Here is a 12670-nt window from a genome sequence, read left to right as displayed (position 1 = left end):
GTAAAAGAACCATTGTACCACTTTTCGTTATAATGATTGTCACTAGCCCTTTCGTTATAAGGTTTATATAAGCATTATAGCATTACATTGTTTTAAACGAGAGCTTTCCGCTTAAAATATATTTTACGAAAGCCTTAAAATATATTTGTAATTAAATAATATATACGGGAAGGAATTAATTTAAAGAAATGTCTCTGTGCAATGTTACTCTCTGAAAATAACTTAAAACAGCATCGTATTTTAATAGAATGACGTTATCCGGGAGTATTGTGAATGGTCTTGAAATGTATGCACCACATATACATACACATGCCACGGTCGAAGGACGTAACATTCTCATTCCATTCATGCTCCAGAAAGGAACGTTGCCAACATTCCGGATGATCTCATCATTCAGACAGGCAGTGAAGTCCTCACAGCGAGAAAAGCAAACCTAAAGCCCCATTTATCTTCCTGTTGTAGTTTAATCCAGTAACGATTTGGCGTGAGCTTTGCTTTTGACGCAGCCGATACGTGAATGAAATGTAATAAGGTCGGAAGCAATAAATGCTAGCGCTGATTGTTCACGATGGAAGCAAGCGCTTTAATACGATTAGTGTCTTTTTTATTAGCACAAGAACGGCGTTACCATCCATCGTTTAATATCTCTAACTGAACTCTGATATTTGGTCCGGTTCGTTATACTTGCCATACAGCGTGTATATCCATTGTCTATTAATCAGGTCACAAATTAATGCACAGGAAATAAAGGTTACATGCAGCTTGTTCCAATATACAACGCTTTTATGGCGACTAGTAATTAGCCGCCCTGTACATTAATCATCGCACCACCAATCACACATAAACACTCGATCCGTTCCGATGGGCCGGTGCTTGATTGAAAGGGTAAGCACTGTTAGCAAACAGCTCGAGAGCCCATCACCATCAACTTCCAAGACACTGCTCGAGGTACCAAACTAAACACCAACTTAAAACAACAGACCGTAGCACCGTCTTTGCAGCCCGAAGCACCGACTTGCCCGACGGCCGAAAGGATACTGGATGCTGGATGCTAATATCTAAATCGTAAAAGTTGCTTTCTTTCCTCATTGCTCGTTATTGGATGATTGGGCGGGCACAGGGGAAGCGGGTAGCCTCCGGGCCCTCGGTAAGCCGTGTGGCGACGGGATTTGCCAGAAAGGCAGCAGCTACAGCAACGGTCCGTGGTTGAAAGGATGTCGGCCACAGCACGGCACGACAGCGTAAAGTAACGTCCAGCCGCTGGTCCTGCTGCGAACGAACCGGCGGAGTGAACCGAGGTAGATGGTAGATCCTTATGGCTTGGAAGATTATGTTCATCGAAGATACGCTCACCGTTAGATGGTGACTTTCGCATGGCATCTTAATGTTTTGCAAACCGTCCCCGGCGTTGTCGGTTACAGTGCAAAGGGAACGAGTGCGAGAGTGAAGCACTATTGATCAACGATTCGAACGAACGGCCAATGGTGGGGGATAAAAAAACGTTCGACAACGTTGCACATCGCATCACCGCAAAGCGCTCTCGGGTTTAGTGGTAAGGCGGAAGTATAAAAGCTGTAATATTAATCTTCCGCTTGAAATATATTCTTAACGATCGTGCTGCGATAGGTGCTGCAGTGTGATGCTAATGAGCATGAAAGATTTTATCGATGGTTGATTAAAGCGAGCGTACTCGTATCGTAAATCACTGTGATATGTAGTGGTTGATCTCGGGCAGGGCTTCTGGAAGCGTAGAGCAGCATGTTTTGTTCAGCAAGAATCATAATGTGTATATGAATATTTTAAAATATTTTTATATAGATATATGAAATTACGACAAAAACCGTCATGTTGGAATTATTATATTATATTTTTGGTACTGAATTAAATAAACCGAAAGAAGTCTACCTTTTAAAATAAAACTGTTTCAGTCTGTTGACTTCGTACTGTCAAAGTGACATATTCTACTATGTTTGGAATGTTTAGCCTCCTTATTGCTGAAGAAACATTGAATGAACAATACTTATTCAAGCTGTGCAACCGAAAGCGATGAGTGTTTTCCAACACTCCTGAGCACTCCTCCTGAGTCATGCACACGGACCGTGCCAAACGTTATGGTACATTTAGCTTCTAAATCAAGCGGCCACTCAGCAGAATGTTAAGCAAATAGTCTGATCGCTGATGGTTCCGGACAGTATGTTTCGGTCGGTACGGTTCCAAACCAAAAATCGCCCTGATTAATGATTCATCAATCTTCTGTCAATTCGTCAATCTGCTTTTCCCTCGAATCAGTGCGCCTCGTGCATTGCCGTTGTCGTGAAGCAGCGAACAGGAGCGAAAGATGAATAATGATGGCTGCAAGCGGCTCGCAAGGACAACGCGTTGTGTCGGTGGACGGTGGGTGAGGGGGTCTGTGTATGTGTGTGGTGGTGGTGGTGGTGATGGTAAACATTGAACAAAACCAGTGGCACCATCCATCGACGACCGGAATGGGTATTTTACTGAATGGCCTCAACTGGAACCCGGCAGCAGTTGGCTTGTCACTGGTATGCTACTTCAACTTTCCTCCCCGATGCCGGCAGTGTCTGATGTCTTGATGTTGTGTTTCTCCACTTGTTATTTCTGCAGGCGACACAACAGACAAGTGTGTGTGTGTGTGTGCTTGGGGACAAAAATTTAGGGGATGGTTGCCAGCGAGGCGAATGATCGATAATGAAATGGGAGAAGGTCGCCCGTTGTTGGCACGATGTGTAAACATTTGAAGTTTTGTTCCGAGGCGACGGATTGTTTAGTTAGGAATTCAATTATCGAGCTGTTTCATTCATAGGATATGGGTTTGAATTTTTATTTTCAAAATAAAAGAATAGAATGTGAGGACACTACTGAAACCGAATTATAAAACAATGTTTTCAACTACGAATGGTTTTATGAACAGAAACTGAGTTTGATTTCTCAAAATGCACCGCCTAGAAGTATGCAAATAGGTTGTGTAGGATCATTTTTAAAAAAATCTTCCTTGAAACTAAATTCCTTTAATACTTTAAGTGTTTTAAAAGATCGCGATGACTAAGAATACAAATCTTTCACATCGGGAAGCAGAATATTTTGATAGTTTACTATATTTTTTGAAACACATATCAATATGGAACCAAACACTCTCTGTCAGTGGTCGGCAAAATACGACAAGCGAGCTGTATGCGGATGATTCGCACTTTCATTGTAACTCTGTGTCGAAAATGATACATTTCGTGCCAAACTTGCTATAATTATTGCACAAAGTGTATCTGTACTTAAACCTTGTCGCTGAAATGATCGTATAAATTCAAGATATCGGTTCGGTTCCCACAGCTGATTAGGGATTGTGTCATACTACGCTTTGTAATAACTTCTAATTCTTATTCTAATAATAAGTAATTAACCTTCTTCTTCTTTATAGGCAAAACAATCTCAAGAGGTTTAGATCTGCCATTTCTGGCTTCATTTACCCGTAGCTGGATAATCAGTTCTGCATACGAGGGATTGGTCCGGATGGGATGTTGGACCGGTCCTGTTGCGTTAAAACCTATTTTGTGTGGCTATTTTAATAAGATTAGGCTCTTTGCTCGAAGAAGTTTCTCGATCCGTGCTCTTGGTTATCAGTAGTTGTAGTTGTAGCGACCGACAAACAAAATTAAAAATGTCTCAACTAAAAATATATCACAATTTAGCATGCTCAGAACTCTGAATCGAAAATCGCCTATTCATATTAATTAATATTTCTCCGAGTAACCTTCACTCCACGAAGCCAAAACATGACTACCGTGTGCTGTAAACATGCACAGGCAACTTCTTTTGAAAGGTCATCCATGATCTGGAAAAGCCACCACAGCCATAGTGATTGTCCGAAAAATTTGGATCAGCGGTCCCAAAGGTGACCCAGTTCACATGAGCGCTATTCATCGTTCGTGTATCAAAAATTCATTTTACATTGCATCATTTCAATCGCATGATGAAGAGCACCAGGACACCACGGGGGACCAGTTACAGAACGCTTTGGCTGCAAAACGATGCACTCTACCAAACGGGCGGGAAGAACCGGACGGGTGTATGTGTGCGATTGTGGTAAAGGCACTCATGAAAGGACTCTCTTTCAGCCGTTTCAAGGACATGATGCTCTAGGGCGGGCGAGCGTTCCTAGCGTCGTGGCTGTATCGGGTTTTTTATTCTTCCCTTTAACCAAACGTATACAGCAACCTATCGCGCCAAGCCGTGACGTCAGTGATGACGACAGGGGACAAAACGGCATCGTGTTGCTTGTTGACGCCCCATGCTGGTAAGGAGTTCTACAGATGAAAAGAATAAAACCCCCTGCTAGGGAGAGTAAAAGCGGGAGAGCCAAAAACATAACATATAATCGAACAACAACTAAAGACCAGCCACCCAGCTACAACCAGCGCACTCACGCGAGCCATGGTCGAACCGTTGCGGTTGGGCCAGAGATGTCGTGGTTTTTGGTGGCACGCAGCACAACACCGCGTTTTTGGTCGAGTATAAAATGGCTCCCCCTAGCGGTGAACTAACATTGGCCGGACGGTGACTGGGGTTTGGGAGGACGGACGGAAGGTCGGAGACATCAAGACGCCAAACCCGAACGGACAGACGCTCCATTCTGCTGCTACACACACCCACACCCGCGACAGCATCCTCGCTGTGCGGGATCGCGAACCACGAAGATGAAACCGACCCACCGATGGCAAAGTTCGTCCCGAGGTAAGCGCCGTTTGATAGGAACTGGTGGCTGCTGGTGGTACGCTTTTCAAATTATAAACCACACATCGGCACGTTTGTGCCTTCGGGAGGAAGGCATCATCTCATCCGTCGCTTCAGTGGCCTTTTCAGGCCGTCGGCGGTGGTTCAGAATCGACAGCGGGAGCAATTTCACGCATCGTGCAAGCAGCATAACAAACCGTGCTATTAACACATACACCAAATCACACCACTCACTCGCGAACGGTTTGGACGGTGGCTTGCCGCTCACCGTTTTACTGCGAATATTTGTTTATCGATCGCAGTGAAACGGGTATCTGGGGCCGATTTTTTTTGTTTGTTTGTACGTGAGGTGGTTTGACTTTTGGTCCACAACATTCCAGCGAGAAGAGTGTGAGTCGGAATGGGGCCGAAAACAAATAGGTGAGTATAAATAAAATTAGTACCAAAAGTCCATAGACCTGTCCCGACCGAAGCACGGATACGCAACCAAGGCATTCGGAAGCCTCACACACTCACACAGTTATGCGCGGAAGTTTAGTAAACGAGAAACGCTGCTACTTATAATGACCACGAGCAAGAGCCCCTCAGGGACCAAACTTGACCCCTGGAGTCAAAGTAACGTGAGACTATGTAACCCCCTGGAGATGGAGGGTTCATTTTTTTAACGAACCGCTCGTACGAGCTTCAGTAAAAAGTGAGCTTATAACAAGTGAATCATCATCTTTTTTCTCCGGGTGGAGTTGATTTCTCCGTGCGATGGAGGCGCCTGGTGACGCATGGATTTTTTTACTGCCGACGGGGAATGATGATGCCCGGATAAGCTTCGGTCGATGACAGTCACATTTTCGGTATGCTGGGCATATCAGCTGCCACACAAAAAGTAAACCCCAAACGGTGATGCGACCCTTTCGCTAAACGCTCAATACTCACGCACTGTACATTTGGAGGCAGTTCGATCGGAGAACAGTGTCTCCGCACGTTTCACACGGTTAGTTTGAATGCGAAATAAAACATTAGGCGAAACAACGAAAACGAAAGGGAAAATATCACAACAGAACGGCCACTTTTCCACCAGCCTGCTAAGCCACAGCCGTTTCGAAACGCTTGGGAATATACAAAGCACGCACCACGAACGCGACCGTCGCTCCGTACGACTGATACGAGTGGCTTTGGTCGAGGCTTGCGGGCAGTCATTCGGTGTAAGTTTTCGGGCACTCAGCACGTCCGTTCCGCATGCACCCCTCACGACGGTCCCCGTTTTAAAGACGGGAGCTCACGATGAACGTGGAGTACCAGGCGCCTCCATTTGAAAACAACATTGCCTGCTGGCAAGAATGGTTCTACTTAGAAACACGGTGTGCTCTATATCCATGACTGTAAAACTTGGTGCGTGTGTGTTTGTTAAGTGAAGAGAAAATACCTATTACCGTTTCTCCCTTCTTCACCGTTCGAAACAGGAAGACGGTGGTAGATGTAAATGATGACGTGTATTTACAACACGCTCTCTGAGTGCCGGTGAGTTACGCAAAGATTCGGGCACTCATCGACGTCAGTAGCAGAGCCTGGATGAAAGGCATGTGGCGCACATCGCCACCCTCTCCTCTCGATGTGTACGATAAATAAAAAGTAAGCGAAACCGTTTTGCAGAAACTTACTCGGCACGTTCGGTGCGGTACGATAAAACGGGCTCATTTCGTCATCAACGCATGGGTGGCAGAGCGGTACACTCGAGCGGATCGACAGCGGTACGACAGCCGTACCGACAGGTTCTAGAGGCGCAAAAGGTGACCGATTACAGCAAGCACTTTTCAAGGCTCTCGAGCTGTACGCGGCGGTTAAGGGTGGCAGGAATACATTAACATTCATTATGCTCGGCTCGGGTGTAGAGCAGGAGCAGCACAGAAGTTAAAGGTGTTTGTAGCTATCCTGGCAACGATATGGCGAACGCTGCCATCTCATCTGGGATTCTGTTAGTAATTTGCAATTGGAAAATCCATCATTTGCAAAATTTTGATTGATAAAATTTCTGAGAATGATTTTATATTCTCATTTTATTTTCGTTGATTAAAATACGGTAGAGTGAAGTAAACAAAAAATATAATACTGACCTCAAGTATAAGGTTGCAAATTTTTCTTAGAAATGATTGCGTGCAAACGATTCAAAGTGCCATTGCGTTACCGAAGCGTTCCGAGAAATTTGTTTACATATACAACTGACCACCGTCAAACGGTGCCGTGTGAACGCACTGGAAAAGCACAGCACGTGTTACCGTTGCGCATACAAATAAGAATGCAAATTAATTCGAAGTAAAAGGCTGGAATATTTTAACAGCTGCAATACATGCATTTCCTACAAAGTGCTTTTAGTTAGTGCGACGGGTAGAAACGGGGAATTATTGTATGTTGAAAATAGGAAATATAACTAATGATTTAAAAAATAACACGATTTATACATACAATGTAATGTTTTAAACAACGTTTTGCGTATCGTTATCATTTAAATTAAGAATAAAAATATCTCTTTTTGTTATTGTCAGCATAGTCAGTAACGATAGAAAACACGCAATAATAAATAGAAAGCGTAATTTATATAAACAAACGAAACGCCAAAACGGATAACAAAATAAATTATACTAAACATTATTTACTTCAGATTCGATTTTTCAATCATCAGACTGGAAAAAGCATATATTATTTAAGGTTACATAGGTATTCTATTTTATAGCGCCCAGCAAAAACAAACCCTGCAAAATGTCCATTGGAGGAATGAACATACCCGCCAGCCAAGCTATTTGCCGTTGCGAAAATGAAAGAAAAACAACAACCATTTATTGTGCAGTGTACGGCACGGGTCCGAGTCGAAACCAATTTGCATTCCAATTCACCAAACGTAAACATAAACCACCACTTACTGACCCAGTAACACCAATCCGGCAAACAAAATGGTTCAGGACTCATGCGCTAATAAGTGGAACAATGCCAAACCATACGCTCATCACACTCTGCTGCACTGAATTAAACTGAGCTGAGGTTACAACGGTACGGGGTAAATCTTGAACACCACTATCCTTTTTATTCTAACCAATGCTCAGTTTACTTTTTGAACGATTTGTAAACAAATCCGGATCCCTTGTCAACACGACGCTGGCGCAGCAAAACTCTCCGCAAAAAAAAAAAAACAACAGAACCTTCATCCCCGTGTGTTCCCTTTTCCAGCTGAAACTCTCACACACTCAACAACAGGCAACGATTGCGTATGTGTGCGTGATGGAGGAATGTTTGGAAATGTTTCGCTCTTTTTGGTTCCTCATAAAACACTTGTGCACGGGCAGGGGTCGAGACCGTTTGAGATGGTCGCTGTGACACGCATACAAGTGCAAAACCGAGGGAAGGAATGTAGGAAAGGAGGCGGTTGTATTTATCTGCAACATGATGGTAACGTAATGGATTGAAACTTTTCCAAAGTGTCACTAATACATTGCAAAGGTCATGCCCTGGGTCAGCTCAATGCTGACGGTTTGTGTGTTTGTAAGGAAGCTAATACGGGTTAGATCCTTGTTCAAACTCGTTCTGGATGAGAGCATGAAAGATAAAAGTTCCGCTGGTTTTTTTTTTTTTGTATGTCCAATCGGATAAAAAGATAAGGTTGGGAAACAGTTTTCCTTCACAGTGGAAAAAAAACCCCTAACTGAAGCATCCTGCCGAATACAAAACGCGGGTGACGAATGTATCGATCAAACGCGGGTGTGTCATAATGTATCACCGGCACCGTGAAAGGGGAAAGCTCGTACGGTTTAGTTAGCGCAAAATGTGTTTCGCAAATCGCAAGGACAACAGATTGAGCACCATCGAGAAAACCGAAGCTCACGTGTAAAGGCTTGAAAGCAGACTGACCTGAAGGCTGCAACCGTTTTCCCGCATTCCCTTGTCAGCTTCCTGCTTCCGTTCGCGCTCACTTCCTATGGTTTGAGAAATGCGTACCGTAACGAGCCTTTTCGGAGCCCTGATGGATATAGACGAACGGTTCTAAAAATACACACCACAACGCGCTGACGGCTTTTGCTGTTGGTAGAAAAGATTACAATCGGGTTCTGTTTTTTTTGTTCACCAACCCACCCACCCAGCCCGGGCGCAGTGTAAGGAAAAGCGTGCCCCGTACAAGGAGAAACTTTCACTCTCTGCTTTTCTCGGCGCCCGCTGCCGCATACGTCCGTACTTATGCGCACTGCATGGCATCACCAACACCATCAGCACACACACACACACACACGCTGTGCATCGCACCTCTTGCATCGGGGAGCGCTGCGCTGCTTGCCACAGTTGTCACACTCTACTTGCCCACTACCACAGGTACAATGTGACGCGACTGCACCGCAGCTGCAACTGCCAAGCAACCGATTCTTGGAATGCGTCCAACGGGAACGGTGTCAGTCTGGTGCGTTGACCAGCAATTCAGTTTAATGTATCGACCAACCCGCGGGATGGGACTACGGCAATACGAAGTGTTTTACTGTGCCTTGCTGTGGTTTTTTTTTTGCGTTGGGGGTAAATGTCAACTTTCGGGAAAAAAGGGAACTGACAGTCGCTTTTCGTCTAACAATGGGGATGTTTTCGCGTCATTTCAGCGCTCCGTTGGTAAGGTTAGTGCCGGAATGAGGCAAACCGGGCTGGGTACTGGGGAGGACCCTTTTCTTCGTTAGCGTAAACTTCAGCGGCTCAACTAAATCCGAGAGTGCAAACGTAGCAGCGTCGGTTGTAGGGGAATTCCGTGCACAAGGAGCACACGGAGGCCCAGCTCCGAATTTACGAGTGCCAGATGTGTCCCTATAAGTCAAGCGTGACAGTGTTTGTCCTGCTCGTACCAAGTAGCAGCACTTGTTTGCTTTGTCCTAAAAAATATTCCGTGGACCCCCTTACCCGCTGGTGGTTCACGTTTGCTCATGGATGTTCCATTTTTGCTTGACACATAGAAACGCTTGCGGAGTTAAACAAAAAACCAAAGGAAAAAAAAGATATATGTCCGAAAACGCTACTCACCTTAAAAGTTATATACATCCACGCTGCAAATCCGGCGCATTATCCACTTCGTGCGGCACACACACCCGACAGTGGGACCTTTGGGACCATCGCACTATTTACTATTCCTATTCATAAGGCAACGAGCACCACTGCCCGTATCACTGTGCCCCAACCTTTTGCCAACCGTTGCCCGCGATCGGGTACCCTTTTTTCCCTTCCCAAAGGGGCAGTTGGGCAGCTTCCCTTCGCTTCCTCAAACAAACACACACACACAGCCGCAGCACTCTGGTGCTGTTTTGCCGTATTGATTTTTTTCTTTTCGTTAGGTTGCTTAAAAACGCACACTTACTTGGCCTATTTTATTAGAAAACACTGCACTCACAACACAACAGCACAACCGTATGATCATCACTTGTTACGCGTGTACAGGGGCGCGTGTATGTGTGTGCCCTTTCACTAGCGATCGTTGTGATCACGTGGATAGAGGAAAGAAGAGCAAATGACCCGGGGGCCGGGGGTTTTTGTTGGAGTTTTTTTTTTGCGGAATCCAAAATTGGACAGAAGCAATTTATCAAACACGTTTGCCGATGATTGAATCAATGCTTCTTATGCGTAATTAAATCCAATCGTTCAGCTTGCTTTTTTTGGTAATCCTTTATACATTATGTGAGAACGAGAGGGTTAAAAAGAGAGAGAGAGAGAGATGGAGATAGAGAAGGATGTACAAAAGACCCACCCCAATACAAATCGCTTCGCTGCACTGGCATCGTTCCAACGGAAATTAATTTTTAATCCATCGCTATCCTCTGCTTCGGGGCCTGCCCCAGGACAGGATGGGCATGGGATCAGGAGCAGAACGAACAGTGGATGCAAGTGACACTTCTACAACCCGGTTGTCCTCCTTTCGAACACACGGAACCGAACAAGGATTGCCGTCGAAATTTTGGAATCGAGCGTCGTGAGCTCACGTGCCCAATTCCTTCCCTACTCCGGGAATGCGGGAAAGGGAAAAGCTAGGGAGTGACAGAGGGAATGGTACACATTTCGCTGTGACCCAAAACCGGGATTCTATTAGCTTCTTCTTGTGTGTATGTGTGTGTATGTAAGAAGAGCATGAGCACCTCCACAGCACATCCTGGCACGCTCGGGCGAGTTGACAGAAACGATAAACATTATCCTTTTTTCATCGCTCCGTAGATCAACACCCCGTTTCGGGGTGGGAAAGTGGTGGTGGGACATCGTGTGGGGTTGGCGGGTTCGATTGGTTCTATTTTTATCCTTATCTTCATCCCGAAGCTTCCTTTCCTTTTCCGCGTTCGGCTGTGTGGTCATCCGTTGTGGTGTGCGCATTCCCACGGAGCGCGTTCACCATCACGCCGCAGTCTCGTCGTTCACATCGGGCCACAGAACCCAACATAGCATGCTTTTGTTCTGCTTCTGGCATGTCCTGCCAGTGCACCGTTAAGCAAAGGCAAACCTTTTCACCCACCGCCACCCATCCACCTTTTTTCCATTGCTTTCTCTGTCTGTTTCTATCTATTTCCCTCCCTTTTCATTATTCGCTATATCTCTCTATCTTTCACCCACACACGCACACATGTTCTTTTTCTTGGGGCTTATATTTTCTTGCCCCTGATCGGCATCCGTGATCGGCAAAATGGGGTGGAAAAATCCGGCCAAACGAGGGAAAAGGGTGGTGCTGGATTGCAGTTGCTTTCGAACGTTGGTATTCTCTTCCCCTTGCTCTCTCGCACTCTCTCTCTCTCTTCCTCTCTCACTCTCACTCTCTCTTTTGCATATATTTTTCTCTTTCTCTTCTACCAAAGAAAAGCAGCACTTTCTTCATCGATGTTCAAAGGATACAGGCACACATACACACACGGCTATAATCAGGTTTGTCATGATGGGAAGATATTTTCGTCCGATGAAATGATAATTATATTTTTCCTCGTACTTCTCTTCGCATTTTCCACTTGTTCTACTCTCTTTCTACTTTCTCTCTCACACACATGCTCTGGAACGGTACAAGAAAAACGAGAAGCGTGTCCTGATCCAGGCTGGAACACTTCTCGGCTTCTTCTAGCTTGAGAATTCTGATTTCTTTTCCACCACTAACGCACACCATTTTCAACACACACACACACTCACAAATGCACACGCATACATTCGTGCGTCACCGTGTAACCATTGGCTCGGAACGACCCCAGAGCGGCAGGATATAAGGCTAAGGCAAAAAAAACAGATTCTCTTGCGTTGCGTTGCTGCTTCTCAACCTTTGGCGAACCCACCGAGGACAATTGCACAACGGGCCTGGGTGGTTGAATTTTCACTACGGATTTTTCACCTCCACCTGGTGCCCCCGGGAAATTTTCCGACCGTGCGAGGTACGTCCTTCTTGTCTCACTTCCTGCCCCTGACGAAGGATTCGGTTCGGTGGGAGCACATTTTTACCAATCAGCTTATCAACCATGAAGCATACAGCACGCACACACACAAAAAAACCCTTCTAAAAACCCCGACCTATCAATGGCCGCGCGTACACTTTGTTCACACTGCACACGTACATGCGGCACACGTACGCACGCACTCCCACACACGCACACACATACACAAAGACCGCGTTTGGGGGAGGCTCACCAGCAGCAGCAGAAGATTGGTTGCCTCTCGCGTTTCGCACGTTGCGCTGCTTTGCTTTGCCTCACACCCGACACCTGACACCCGACAAAAGCAAGCAAAAACCGGGCGGGACACACCGTTTGGACGAGGTCTCGGCTCGATGCCTGCCTGCACTGTTCTGCGTTCGGTTGCGAGCGGACGGTTTACCTTAACCTGCAGCAAAAGGTGACCGAGAGCACGGTGCGTTCGCGTTCGGTCGGTTCACATTCTCCTGGCGCGGGTCTCGTGA

At 45.7% G+C, this 12670-nt stretch overlaps 1 protein-coding gene across 1 annotated transcript in view; it reads right to left on the bottom strand.

Annotated features, from left to right (window-relative positions):
- The window catches only part of LOC128298132 (voltage-dependent calcium channel type A subunit alpha-1-like), a 23369-nt gene extending 17682 nt beyond the window's left edge, over positions 1-5687 (bottom strand). The window contains exon 1 of the mRNA XM_053033872.1: positions 5677-5687. Coding sequence (XP_052889832.1) covers positions 5677-5687 — 11 coding nt within the window. The remainder of the gene's footprint in view (positions 1-5676) is intronic.
- Positions 5688-12670: the final 6983 nt, after the last annotated feature.

The sequence above is a fragment of the Anopheles moucheti genome, chromosome 2 (assembly GCF_943734755.1).
Source record: "Anopheles moucheti chromosome 2, idAnoMoucSN_F20_07, whole genome shotgun sequence".
NCBI lineage: Eukaryota > Metazoa > Arthropoda > Insecta > Diptera > Culicidae > Anopheles > Anopheles moucheti.
The sequence above is the reverse complement of the archived record's forward strand: the minus strand, read 5'-3'. Positions and strand labels throughout refer to the sequence as shown.